The sequence below is a fragment of the Tasmannia lanceolata genome, unplaced genomic scaffold (assembly GCF_043159265.1).
Source record: "Tasmannia lanceolata isolate RefF3 unplaced genomic scaffold, GAP_Taslan_0.1 ptg000019l, whole genome shotgun sequence".
In the NCBI taxonomy this organism is placed as follows: domain Eukaryota; kingdom Viridiplantae; phylum Streptophyta; class Magnoliopsida; order Canellales; family Winteraceae; genus Tasmannia; species Tasmannia lanceolata.
In genome coordinates this window covers 6,358,304-6,373,157 of record NW_027518696.1, presented here as the reverse complement: position 1 = coordinate 6,373,157, position 14,854 = coordinate 6,358,304, and the positions used below count along the sequence as shown (strand labels likewise).

Sequence of the window (14,854 nt, the reverse complement as noted above, 5' to 3'; positions counted from 1 at the left end):
ATCAAGGGGAGCGTTAGCCCTTTCGGCCAAGTCGCCCCTTCCGCGACTAAACACGTGACATGGTGACTGTGACTAAACCCGGGACATGGTGACTGCTCTGAGACCAAATGTTAGGCACTTAACCAATGCGCCTTTCATCTTGGTTAATTTTCCAGGTAGCCCTTTCCACAAGTTGCCCCTTCTGTGGCTCAAACATGTGAAGTGGTGACTGCTCAGATACCAAATGTTAGGCACTTAATCAATACACCAAAAGCCCCAAGACTGCTGTTACACATTAGGCTAGACCCTTTAAACCTGTCCCTTAGTCCCGTACCTAGGCAGGACCCCACTTAGGACTGTAACATAGTCATGTTCAAAAATAGACATCTTCTTTTCAAATCGGATAACATCGCCCTGAGACCTGATTTTCAGAGCCTTCAAGACCCTTGTAAAACCATTGCACCAAGAAAAACCACAGGGTGCCAAGAACGAGAGAAATCAAAAGAAAGCCAGAGGAATCACTATGGGAAATTTACATGATTTCACTCATTTCCCTTGTGAAATATTAGATGTTTACCATCAGATATACAACAAAGATGAACAAATAATTCAGGCTCTAACTATTAGGAGATAACAAGATTAGTCCACTTTTGTTTGAGGTGGATTAGTTTCTACATAGGGGTATTCACAGGGGGCAGTCCAGAGCCCCCATAATATCGCTAGATGAATACAAAACAGCAAGCAAGATGAATAGAAATTTGAGGGATAGATGTTCCAACAAAATTCCACCCCTCCAAAGAGAATCAATCTGCATTGGGAAAATAAGTGAATGTGAAAAAAGAAGGATCACCTAAGCTGCATAAAAAATGTGAGTGCAAGAAATCTAAGAACTTGGTGCAAAAGGGGCGATGAGCAGCATACCGTAGTGGAGTAGGAAAAGAAGTCTTCCACAAAAGAAATGGTAAGCTGTAGAAAAACCTGCAACAGAACACACCCATAATAAAACAATATTTCTATCATCTTTAATGGAAACACCTAAATGATGTAGGATTGAGCCTCGAGCTCAAAGGTCAAGGCTTTGGCCCTCAACCTTAAGGTGGGAGGTTCAATCCCAGCTTACCTACGAAAAAAAACCCCAAAGGAAGCAAACAGAAATAATGTCAAGAAAAATTAGACATGGAAGTCTTCAAGGAATTAGTTTATCTCAACAAGATTTAAACACTAATAGTGTTTAGAAACTTGTAACAAATATGGCACTACTATACAGTAGACAGCTGTCATTAACAAAATATTGGCGATGAAGATTAGGGCATATCGATGCTTGTAGGGATAGGAAGGAGGCCAAATGAGGTACTGGATTTATATGGTGTCCGTTCGTTGTTGCACGTGACTCTTGATATTTGACCCTACAACAGCCTCTGAAAAAGTTGGCTGGGTGTCGTTAAATATCAAGGACGGCGACCTGATACAACACAATGCTGTTCGGACACAATATAAAGAACTCATATGGCTCATTTCAAGATCTCCAGATGTATAGAAATGAAGCAATAAAAAAGGTTTCATCTTGATTCCCATACCAATACAATGTCGAATGGCAATGTCAAACAAACAAATCGAGAGTGCATTAAGTACTGATATGCCTGTAAGTGCCTCAGAGATTGGAAGATGATTTCATGTGCTCCCTTTTTATGATGAAATCAAATTGGCATAGTTGAGTTCAGGTCAAGGCCTACTTTGACGTCAAAGATCATTTAAATATATAACCGTTAGATTCATGTGGATCACACACTATTAGAAATAGTGCAGAGCACATATGCTATTGAAACCCAACAAGACATCATTCCAAAAATCATGACATGCATTCTGACAAAACGCACTTATCAAATTGAAGTACTAGCAGAAACACAAAAAACAACAGTAGCATAACTGCACAAGTAAATGAGAAAATTGAAGTACTAGCAGAAAAAATAAAGAGGAAGCATTGATAGACATTATGTCCAAATGGGTCCTCTTTGTATTACTCATCGACGAATTATAGAAGCCCAAGAACGTGAATGCACTCGTCAAAGTAATCGTTCTACCTTTGGCTGTTCTTTTAGCAGTTAAGACTTAAGACTACTTCATTGATTAGCCAAAAAAAAAAAAAATCGTCTGCTAAATACATTAGTCATGAATCGCATCAGAGACCGCATGTGAATAAATCCGTGATGTATACACACAACTACTTAGTTCAAAAAGCGTACCATGAATAGAACTGATAATGCAGCGATCTGGCACATACGATTCCAATGAAGTTACCAACAAACATAGATGTTGCAATATCTGAGTTAATGCCAAAATCATATTAATCTTCAATTTAATGAGGAATAGGACATACAAAAAGTAACAGACAAAAGGACGGCAGACTTTCACAAATTAAACCTTGAATAGTTCAAACTTACGTTCTTTAGTGAGGATCTTAGAGGCTGAATCACAAATGAAAAATTGACGAAGAGAGAAGGATCTTGAAACGGTATTCCTCAGTTTCTCATAGGAAAATCTAGAACGCAAGAAGTGAACAAGTCCTCCTTCATGCCTGCAAACATATGACACTATGAGAAGAAAGTTTCATACCAAGGTTTAAAATTTAGGTTTTAGTTTCGGTTTCGGACATAGCCAAAACCGAAATTTGGTAAAAAAAACAAATTTCATTATTGTGCCGAAATTTCAGAAAAAAATTTAAAAAATACATTTTCCCGATATTTCAGCCGAAATTTTTGGATTCTGACCGAAATTTCGGTATTTCGGCTGAAATTTAAAACCATGTTTCATACTGGCCCAAATATCTTTTGGTGATGCATGCAGTAGTAGGATTGAAAACCCTCAATAAAAGCAAAAAGAAATCCCAACGAAATATTTCAGCATAAAAACATCAAGATAATTCTCTCCTTGACGAGCATCTTGCATCGTGACTACTCTAAATTATTTATACTACAGTAAACCATTTATTTTCAAGTCATTGGAGATAAGAAGTGATATAACAGCATTTATCAATATTGAAAAACTATATACGATGAAGGAACATAGGATAATTATCTGGAAAGAAAAAATTAATTATAAATAGAAACAAAATTTCCAAATACTCACTTGCACCACTTATAATGAGCAAAGACTGCTAGAAGAACAAGATGTACAACCAACAGAGTGCTAGCAAATCCTTTTGACACAAAAATCACTTCAGGAATGAATTTGAAGTTCACAGACCTGATACAGAAATGAGAAAATTAAATTTTATTTAAGAACTAAACAAAAAATGTTAGGCCAATGACCCTAGCATTTATGGTAACCTTGAGCCCACATGTATGCATGTCACATGTTGGCGGAAGGCCAGGCCCCATTGCATCAGACTGTCACAGTACGGCATGTAGGCCGGTGCTTAAATGCAAAGCTTGTTTGACTGAGATTAGGTAAAATTTCACACAACTGAAGAAATATACTAGTGGAAGAAAATAAAATAAACAGCATTGAAATAAAACATGGGGATACAACCTATACAAAAGAAAACAGCATACAGACCTGTACAAATGAAACAAGAAGCCAAAAGAAATGCATAATAAACCTCGAATTTGCAAAACAAATTTGAGCAAGGGAAACAACACCCAGAAAGGCTATTTAGTAAAAGAAAAGTTCAGCAAGAACTTGTTAGTTCTCTTGGACTGAGATTAGGTACAATTTCACACAACCGTAGCAATTTCCCTTTCACCTTCTTCAACTTCTTGTGGCGTACCATATAGATTGCCAACCTAAGCCATAACAATATTTTTTCTAGATTTTTTCTTTTGAATTCTTCTAAAAGTTTAAAAATTATCCATTTTACATTTGATGGAACCTTATTACATGTCGTTACTTTGCCTGGGACACCCACTAGATGTTCTCTTAATCAAGTAATACCTCCACCCCATATAAGTTTATTACAAAATATGCATACTATTTTATTCCGTTGAGCTGACACTAGTATACCATAAGCTCATGCCGTTTTGAAGAAAGGCAAGTAAAACATAAAATGTAGTATGTATAATGTATACAAGGTATATCTTTCAAATATAACATTTTGAAGAAATACATACTCCACTTCCAAACCTTCCCTTCATGCAGAAGTAGAATTAGAATCCTTTGGAAGAAAATACCATTTGGAAATAGAAGAAATGCCCTTTGGAATTAGAAGAAGCACTAATGGCTTGTTTGGTTGCTAGTAAAACATAGATTCCATTGGAATTTTGTGGAAAAAGGGAGGGGACAAGCATTTATTAAACAAGAGTGTCATTAGGAGTGGAGAGAGAGGGAAGAGAGAGATAGAGATAGAGATAGAGATAGAGCACAATTCCTTAGAAAAGTACATCAGAGACTTCCAAGGTAAAGCTGATGTCACCTCCCTTTTTCCACAAAAATCCAATGGATTTCTAGCAACCAAACGAAACATAAAGAATGCAAATAAACCCAATATAAGGACAATAGATAAATATCGGGTTCGAGGAATAAGTGACTCGTGCCAAGTTGATGGAGTAAAACGAGGTATGGGCGGGCCAACAACAACTTGGGTAGAAACAGTGAGGAAAGACTTGAGGGCTAGGAACATAACAGAGGACATGACCTTGGATAGGAGAGAATGGAGGAAAATGATCCATGTAGACGAACCCAACTAGTGTCAGGATTAGACTTAGTCAATTTGAGCGGGGTAGATCCTTTCACCTTCTTCATGAAAATTTTCTGAAGGATTCATTAGCCGACCCCAACTAGTTTGGGACAAAGGCCTAGTTGAGTTGAGCAGAAGGTTTGAGGAAGATAGAAGTGTTCAAGAAGTGAAGAAACTGTAGGATTTTGGAGGATTTGATGGGTTTTTATAACCCTCATCTGTTTAGGGAGGTAAAAAGACACAAAATTCCCTTCAAATGGCTATAAAATAGTCAAAACAAAGGGTAAGAAAAAAAAAAGAGCCGTTGGAGGATATTTTTTAGAAAATTTCAAAATTAATAAATAACTACGGTTCACCCTATTTCGCCATCTTTCATTTGGTATGGACGAATTGGAATGAAAGGGACCAATACAAAACAGATTTCTGACCGGAATCTATCATTCCTGCTTTCTTTACCGGTTTGTTTTGCATTTGGTACGGAATGTTTTGTTCATTCCGGACAAAATGGAATGGTATCAAGTATTAACGGCTATGAGTCCAGGTAACAAATGGATTTTTCCTGCAATTGAATTGCACGCCTCCAAACAACCCCAAAAATAAAAGCATCCATCATCTGTCCAAATGTCACAAAGCTGCAAGCATCCACCAAACTGCTAAAATATGCATATGGTGAAAATATGCATGTAGTGAAAATATGAAATCTAATTGTGGCATCCAAGTGATCCCTAAATAAAACAAGCACCCATCAGCCTTCCAGGTTGCCATAGCTGCAAGCATCCAAACTGCTAAACATATACTGAATCAACAATAATTAGGTAAGTTAAACATTCACTGGGAATGGAAAATAATTGGTCACAACAATAAATAGGTAAGTTGAACATTCATTGGGCATTGGAAAAATGTCAAGTCCCAAAAGAATTTTGTGGCAAAAAATATTTTTTTGTAAACACTGATATTAAATAGTGGGAAAGAGTAATCATCAGGACATATCACTCAGTATAAGATTGTATCCACACCAAAGAGGTCACCGATTCTTCTATCAAAAACAACAGTTGGTACTAAGCTAGAACGCACGTTTGACTTCACCCTTAATTTTAAATCCTTTTTGCTGATCTCAGACATTCACTCGCAGGGACAAAGAAGTGAGTTTGCAATTTTTGCTAGTTCAACAGGCAACCATTTATAATGTACTATGAAGTCCAGTGTTCACAGTGTCTGTATCAATGCATTTGAGATATAAAATAAGCAAAACTAGAATATTCCAAGCTTCTAAATGCCATAATGATCATTCCTTGAACAAAACAACTTCTTTTGAAAAAAAATTTATATCATGCCAAATATCCCTACATATTGAATCTGTTAGAGCTTTGAGTCAGAAGATTCACCAGAAGTGGATGAAGACGCGCCCAAGATTGAAAGCTCTTGATATATATCCAATTGGATGTGATAACAAAAAGGGTAAACCCAACAAGATCTGTGGAACATTTTTCCGAAATAAATAAGGATGCAAAGAATCAAGACGTACAAGTAACTCACTCCAGTCAAGTAACATTAATATTCTACTACTACAAAATAGAAATTAAATAAAAATCAATTTTCAACCTACAGAAAGAAAGGAAATGATGCATGCAGAAAACAAAGAGCCGTGTGCAGTTACAGATTGCTGAATATGTGGAAAGGAACCTTCTAACTTCTAAGACCATCTCAAGTAAGGATCTGAACCACTTATTTCTGTTATTTTTCAAAACAAAAAATTCAGAAAAAGTCCTTAATGCTTCAGTTACTGAGGGCAAGGTAACATTTATTTACAATAAGTCAATAACACAAACTACAAATAAAAAGCAATAAAAATTGCTTTGAAGTGCTGGTTTCAGAACTGGGTCAAGAACACTTCAGCGGGACCATCTATCCAGTATACACCAATGTTATCAAAGTCATAATGAATATGGAGTTTGGGTTCGCATCTCGTGTCATTGATAAACCAATGGCAGTTTCTTGATAGCAAATTTGAAATTTTAACGACTGATCTCAACATCATATGCTTGAGCTCATCACCATTAAAGCTAAGGCTAAGCATTACATCAAAACTGATTTCCCAGAAATACAACAATTAATTCCTTCTTTTTTTAATCTTTTGAGAGTTGACAAATTTTATTAAGAAAGCATTTAGAGTTGCATCACATTTGTCATTAAATAGTATATAGTTGTTGGAACAGTCAAAGGAGTTACAATGTACGTACCTGGAGTAATGCTGCACACGACAAAGCAGATAACACCCCACTTATACTCATACCCTACATCAGCAATTTTACAGAAACAATAATACAGGGCCGATTACATAAATCTGAGTTTTATAACCAAGAAACCAGACCAACTGAAGCGCCGGAGCAACAAAGCTTGAATAGCAACTGTAAAACTACAGGAACCAAGTTTACCTTCAACATGAGCAGTAATAGAGGCGGAGCATAAAGGAGCACATTCATCTTGATTGAAACTGCCCCACTATTTCCAGAAAAAAAAATGTCAAAACAAACTCTTGTTATAAAGCTTGAATTGTGGTTTGAAATTTCAGCCGACACCGAAAGTACATGAATCCAAAATTTCGGCGAAATTTCCACCGAAATCTTGTAAAAAACCGAAATTGTTTTCCGAAATTTTACAATATTTTGGCCGAAATTTCGTCCGAAACCGAAATTTAAAACCTTGGCTTGAATGTGCACCATGAGATTTGATTACCACCTGAAAATAATCAGTGCCAGATGCCATCTTTGATAAAGAAGTGATGCCATTGCAGCATGGAGCATGGTCATAGCTAAACAGTCATTAAAGAGACGAAGTACGAAGATGGAATGAACTCGTTTTGACAAACAAAGCAAGCAAAGTGCCCACCATGGAAGCTGCAAAACACTTCAAGATCAATGCATGCAAATGTAAAAAAGTGTGTCTTATTACTTTTCCATACTTTTTGTATCTACGAATTGGCCTTGGGTATGCCCATGCCTTTACTCTTTAATATTTTGTAAAGCAGGGTGGGATTCCTGGTCCCGAATGCCTTCTTAATATTAATGAAATATGTCATTTTTCAAAAAAATAAAATAAAAAAAAAAAATTTGTGTGCACATGTTGAAGCAAAGTGCTGGAAACATGATTCAAGTGTATCGAAAGGTGTGAACTTCCATGTGTAAGTGAAGACAATAGATAAGTTGAAGTATGATTCCCACAAGTCGTGTGTGATTCCCTCCTTGTTATAGTAAGCGATTTAATTTTCTACATCAAATGGACAGTAAAATGATGATAGAATTGTTGATGCAGGAGCACGAGAAGGTGCACTAACAGGCCAGCCCTGTTTTTCTTCTCGTTGTTTGGGTTGTAGCGACTTAAAATGGTGGGGACCATCAATTTAAGTCATAATTTCAATAGCTTAAGCAATAAGTCAATCTTTAATAACTTATGTGGTGGGGACCATCAACTTAAGCTCTTACTTTAGTAGTCCTTTATGTTATTCACTTAGGATTACTTAAAGTATAAAAGGTGTTATGGTTGTACTAGAGATTATAATTAGATATAAAAGAAAACGAGAAGGATCTCTCCACCAAACTGGTTGTACGACCAGCAAACACCACTTTTTGTATGGATATTGATCTTTTGCTCTCTTGGATTTTAGCGCCTTAATCTCTTACATTAGATCAGCTTGGATTTGATCCTTAACCTTTTGTTCAGACAAGCTGGCATTAGAGCTAAAGTAGATTTGAGATTTGCTGATGCAGGAGCAACTATTGCACACACGAAGAAGAAGCACTGCCTTCTTTTCATTGGGAAGAGGGAAAGAGAGTATTTGGGATTCTTTTTTATGCTTGTTGGATTCTGTTTTGTGCAAAGGGGTGGTTCATGGGATTTTAATGGCTTAAAATGGAGGGGACCATCAGCTCAAGTCATTACACGATAACTTAAAGTTAGTTTTAATCAAGGAAGCAGGATTCTTCCTTGGGAGTGGGGAACATCGATTCCCGGGATCTTGAATCCGAAACAGGAATCTTCTCGAATCCCCAAAAACTGGGAATCCAGGTTTAGATTCGCCGGAAACCCGATTCCCACTTTTGGGAATCGCAGTTTATGATTCCCCGGAAACCCGATTCCTACTTTTGGGAACCGCAGTTTAATGTTATTTGAAACGTGATTTCCTCGCGATTCCCCGGAGATTCCCTAGCGATGCCCAACTCCCCAGCAATTCCCCGCCGATTCCCCGACGACTCTCCGGTGACTTCACGATTCCCGCTTCCGACCATCCCGGGAGCCTTCGATTCCCGTTTCGATTCCCGCTCTGCCAACCTTGGTTTTAATTAGTAGTGGCGATGACTAGAGGACGAGCCTTTGCACAACGTTAAGGTTGCTCCATTGTGACCTGGTGGTCACGGGTTCGAGTCATGGAAACAGCCTCTCTGCAAAGCAGGGGTAAGGCTGCGTACATCTAGCCCTCCTACGCACTCCCCAGACCCCGCAATGGCAGGAGCCTCGTCCACTGGGCCGCCCATTTTTTGGTGGGGACTATCACCTAAGTTAGTGTCTTCTGTTATTCACATAAGAAAAGGGTTTTTATCGCTGTGATTAGATTAGTCTCAAGGGCCTAGATTTCTTTTAGAGTTATGAGTATGGCAAAGGGGATTATGTTGTAACCTAACGAAATGATTGAAGATTTTAGAATTTGTGAAGGGGTTTTCTCCCCTAAGAAGCAGTACAAACAGTAGCACTATCTTGGTTCTTTTCAATCTTATTTTGCTTTATTCTCTCTTGGATTTTCCACTGTTATTTCTTGTAGATCAGATCTGTACTTGTTCTTGCACTACATCATTCACGATGACAGACCGACATCTATGAGGTACAAAGGCAAACTAGGCCCAGCAAGGTGAGATATTGGATATGCGAAAAAAATGAGCAGCTCATGCGCAAGGTGCAGACTTTGTAGCCTAGGACCAAGCAAAAGCCCAAATGGAGGTCTCAGAAGGCGAACACACCCTTTGGACCTCCCATAAAGTGGATGTGAAGATGATTATGGTAATATGGAAGTTGAGAATCTGTTCCATGGTTTTGTTGTTCGTGATGAGCCCGGGTGAGGTGGATTAGGATTGTTTGGTGAGAACCCTTCGATCTAAATGCCCAAGGCAGTGTTTGGTTGCACATTGTCTCGGCAGCCGTTGACATTTTAAACAAATTTCAAATGTCATTCCTCGTTTGGTTGCCAACATTGTATAGAATTCCCAAGAGACTCCTAGACATTTTTCCTAGGTAATTATTGCATGTCTGCCCATGTGGCATTCATGTCTCCTCCTCCTCACTTTCGAACCAAATTCTACCAAAAAAGTAGAATTTTGGTCGAAAAATCTTGGGAATACTACTTTTTTTTCTCTCTTTCTCTCTTCAGTCTCTAAATTGGTAATGACACCCCTACTTATTCCCCTACTCTTCGAGTCTATGACGCACAACCATACACTACAAGTCTATTCCACTATTCTCCGAGGTAATTCTAGACAAATCCAATGCTTGTCTCCTCCCTTTTGACTTCTTATTCCACTACTCTCCGAGCCTATGCCGCGCATCCAAACAAACCTTAAGGAATTAAGATCGAGGTTGCTAGTTTTTATAGGAAGATGCATGTCAAATACTTCCTTGACTAGGAATTGAGTCCAAAATCTATTTTGAATGGAAATTAATGATAGAAGAAAGGAAGGTATTGTTTTTGAAACTGAAATTGAAAGGAGTTACACTTCAATGGTGGAGGAGTGTTGATGAGCGGCATATCAAACAATGGGAAGTGGGAACAAATAATCCTTACATGGGAAATAAGAAAACTAAAATAAGGAAGCACATTTTCTCCCTAGTATGGTGTTGTAAGCGTGAAATGAGAGTAGAAGAATGCATGTTCGATTTGATCAATCTGTACATACGAGTTGATCTCCAGGAAAGTGATGAACAACTTGTTGCTCGTTATTTATTGGTGCATGAACTTTCAATTCAAGATGAGATATGGCAATACAACTGGGTAAATGGGTTTTTCTAATAATATTATAAGTATATGCAATACAACTGTTCTATCGGATTCATGAAAAAGAAATCCACCACATGGGTTTTTCTAATAAATTATACGCATGTCAAAATACAAGCTGGGTATTATATTCATGAGAATAAATTTATTACAAGCACATGCACGTGCAATGGGAAACAATGAATGACCAATAACCCAGATGGATATGCATTCACCTAGTGCTGATAAACTCATAGTGATCTGAAATTCAGCATTTCAGAACCCACAAAATTAGACTAAGATGAAGAACTTGAGATCTAACATTCATAAAAAAATAATTCTTGCAGAAAATCTTGATCGGATTGTCATACCACATTGGTCTTTATGTAGATGAAAAAGATGATTCCCAGATTTATAATGTACAAAATGCCAAAGAGAACCTGCAAATATGAAGAACTAAAAGTCAAGAGATGGCTCAATAATGGAGATAAAAGTAGGCAAAATTTTGAAAAATCTTATGACCCTAAACTTTAAAGAATTTTTTTTTTTGATAGGTAAGCTGGGATCGAACCCCACGAACTCAGGGTGAAAGAATGTAGTCTTTACCAGCCGAGCTAGAGGCTCAACCCCAAAAGAGCAATTTTAAAGAATTTGAATAGGAAATCTTGACAATTCATTTATAAAACTTAATACCATGTAATCCACTTTGAAGACATGGAAGCTATCCTTCATAAATGTGAGCCACAAGAGAATGGAAGAGTGAAGAGAAGACAAGATAAAATCATTCATCAGGAAAACAAACTCAAGAAATGGCATTTTGAGTCACCTCAAACAACATGGAATCAGAACATATATTTCTATTATAAGCACTACCATTTGTGAAGGTGCAAACATTTGTTACAATTTCCCTATACCAAAACTTGATGTCATATATGTCGGAATAGGATTTCTGTGAGTCTTCTAAAGCTTCATGTTTTCAAAAATTTCTCTATTACAATGAATTAGTTAATGCACAGATAAGAGCAAGTATTTATATTTTGTGCTTTTCATATCTCTTACATACTAAATCCACTTATGCATCATCATGGATTTGTTAAAGAAAAACCACCAGCATCTGAATCATTTCACATTTACTGAGTACTTGTTATGGTGTAGATTGGAGCAAAGCTTACCAAACACAAATTGACCATGGCAATCATAGATTCAAATTTTGATGTTATTACTAAGTGGCCATATAAGGAAAATCATTGAGCACGCATGTTGAAAATGCCTCATCACATGTCATATTAACAACAAGATTCCATTTTGTGCTTTTCATATGTTTTACATGCTAATTTGACTTATCCTTCATCGTGGATCAATGTAAGAGAACAATCAGCATATGAATCATAACACTTTTACCGAGTACTTGTTACAGTGCTGCTTGGAAGAAACTTGCGTCAAAGATCCACTGACCAAAGCAGTGATGGGTTCCAATTTTGATGTTCTCACACATGGTCATTAACACGAAGGCATCAACAACATTAGTCACAATTTAGACCATGGCACAACACAAGTAATATTACAAATATACAACTAACTATGAAACTATCATTTGCTGAAAATAGACTAGACCAATAAGATTTTTAAGAACAAGCCAATGGTCTCTGATGACTCCAAACTTGCAAGGGCAACTCACTTGGTTACTCTTTCACGCTTCTACAGTCCAACTTCCTCTATACGCCCAGTCATCATAATTTACACCTTAGCAATAGCTTGTAACTAATTCTCTTACTATTTAGCATCACCCCAATTTGAGTTTCCTCTGTTATTTGCATAAGCGGTTTACTTTTTTCAAGCCAAAAAAAAAAAAAAAAAATCTTTCCAGAGAGCTAATCCTCACTTGCAAATCTTGTAAATCCAATGGAAAGATCAAGTACATGACAAATATTGAAACACTTCAAGCCCAAAGCCTCTCGCTGCTTGAGTTCCTTGAAGCTTATTCTTCAGTTGACACCATCAAACTTGCAACTCATTCTAAATAAAAAAAAGTTTAATTTAATATCACGAATGCCATATTTTCCTAATGTTCCGAATGGGTAGTCAAACAGCCTAAAATCCCACTCTTTGTGTCATCCTACTTCTTTCATCCCAAGAACATTGAATAGGAAACCATACATCAAATTACCTACAATGTAACTCTCTCAAAACAAATTCCACAACCAATCTATCTCAAGGTTCTCCATAAAACTAGGATGCATAAGTATAATTAGATTAAATGTTTCAAAAAATGCACGAAGTGCCAAGCTAGTTGAGCATTTCAAGTTAAATTTCAGTAGATTACATAAAATGCACTAACTCCCATATTTTTGCACAATGTTGAATTGCTCTGAAAGAGTAGCACATATTGCTCTTTTGCCTAATAAACCCACAGTCGACCAAAAATTGGATAACCCTTGCACGAATTAAAAACAACTCAAAAAGATACTTCCAACCAAAAACAGCAACAAGTTCAAAGATCAATTCCAAGAGCAAAAAGAAAGCAATAAATGAAAGATGAAAATAGAAAAACAGATACTATCAATGTTTGAGTAATTACTTGAGCTGGGTAGACCTCTCCTCCAGTAAGAAATTGAATAGCTGAGTAGGTATAGAGAAACCCAGCAGGATAAACTAAAGGCCCAGTGTCCCCTTTCAATTTCTCGTAACCCCTTTCTCCTTCTAGAAACCCACTTACCTGTATCTCTTCCAAAGCAATAAAACCTCACCCAAATCATTTCAAAGAAAAATAAATTCCACAACAGGCAGTGAAAGGAAAACAAGAACAACAAAGGCTGCTGATATTGGCACTAACTTGTTTTGATAACTGCACGGAATCATTTTGTCTTTTACTGTTTAAACAGCTATCAAAGGTTATTACAGGTCCCCAAAAGTTCTCAGAAGCTAATTATAAAAGATAAGACAAACTGAGCTTGTGCAATTATTAAAACATGGTAGTGCCAATATCAGTACCCATACAAAAACCTAAAATTGAAAGCACGGAGTTGTAAGATCCGTACCTGTGACATATATGCATCCCAATCAATTTTCGTATCTGAGATTAAAAACCCAATAAGGAAAAACCATCAAAAAGAGAAAGGTTTGAGAATTTTTGGAATAATCAGTAAGAATAGTGTGTAGAGAAGAGAAGGGTTTGATGGGTTGATCTTAGTATCTTACATGGGACATAAGCGATTATGAGGGCAACGAGGAGGGCATCTAGAATCAGCAACGCAGAAGCGAAGGCTACTACTTTTGAATTTTTATAGCCGTTGGGGATCGAAGGCTCTATAGCTGATTTGATGGCCATGCCTTTGGTGACGGAGTCTCTCCCTCCTCCTCCTACATAGCAAACAGATAATACAAAATATAAAGAGGGTTTGGGAATTGGGAGTAACTGAAATGTTCTTGAGGATTCTTATAGTGGGGCCCGCATTTGGTAGATCAGATCCGTCAATTGGGTCAGCAATTGTGCAAGGGAAATTGTATCAGCACTATTGTATTTTTTATGATTGCATACGGTATGGCCCGCACCATAGGATGATCTAAACCGTCCATTAGATGGGCCACAGCCTAAATGGGCTGTGCCCCAAAAATTATTTCCATGGGTTGATCCTAATCCTCCCATCTGTAGAGGGACTGAATGTTAGAGGGCTAACCCTGTGCTGATAACATTTCCCTTCTCTAATAAAACAATGTAATTCGACTTATGGTTAATGGGCCTTCTGATTTAGCGTATTTTTATGACTATTTACTTGGGGAAAATGATATTTCCACCCTCTGTCCCAGCATTTCCACCCTTTTTTTTGTCTTTTCTTGAAGATAACAATTTATTTGGATGACCAAACAAAACAGGTTGGAAATATAGATTTTATATGATGTGATGGTACAGCCCGCTCCATAGGACGATCCAAACCGTCCATTTGTTGGGCCACAGCCTAAAGACATTGTGCCCCAAAAATAATTTTCATAGGATCATTCCAACCCTTCGATCTATAGAAGTTTCAATAATGTGCACTCAGTCTATAGATTGGAGGGTTAGGAACATCAAATGGAAATGCTTTTGGGGCACAACCTATTTACGCTGTGGCCCAACAAATGGATGGTTTAGATCATCCTATGGAGTGGTTCGTACCATACCTTTTAAAAATACGGTTTACATGGTC

General features: G+C 37.3%; 1 protein-coding gene across 1 annotated transcript; it reads right to left on the bottom strand.

Annotated features, from left to right (window-relative positions):
* Positions 1–477: 477 nt before the first annotated feature.
* Positions 478–14,090, bottom strand: ALG3 (asparagine-linked glycosylation 3). Its single transcript, XM_077362417.1, has 13 exons — positions 13,869–14,090; positions 13,709–13,743; positions 13,249–13,386; positions 11,042–11,110; positions 7,391–7,548; positions 7,087–7,153; positions 6,892–6,945; positions 6,037–6,125; positions 3,106–3,222; positions 2,421–2,554; positions 2,223–2,301; positions 901–957; positions 478–787 (listed from the first exon to the last, which is right to left on the bottom strand). The coding sequence occupies exons 1-13, from the start codon at positions 13,996–13,998 to the stop codon at positions 619–621; spliced, it is 1,296 nt and encodes a 431-aa protein (XP_077218532.1). The 5' UTR covers positions 13,999–14,090; the 3' UTR covers positions 478–618.
* Between the last annotated feature and the right edge of the window lie 764 nt (positions 14,091–14,854).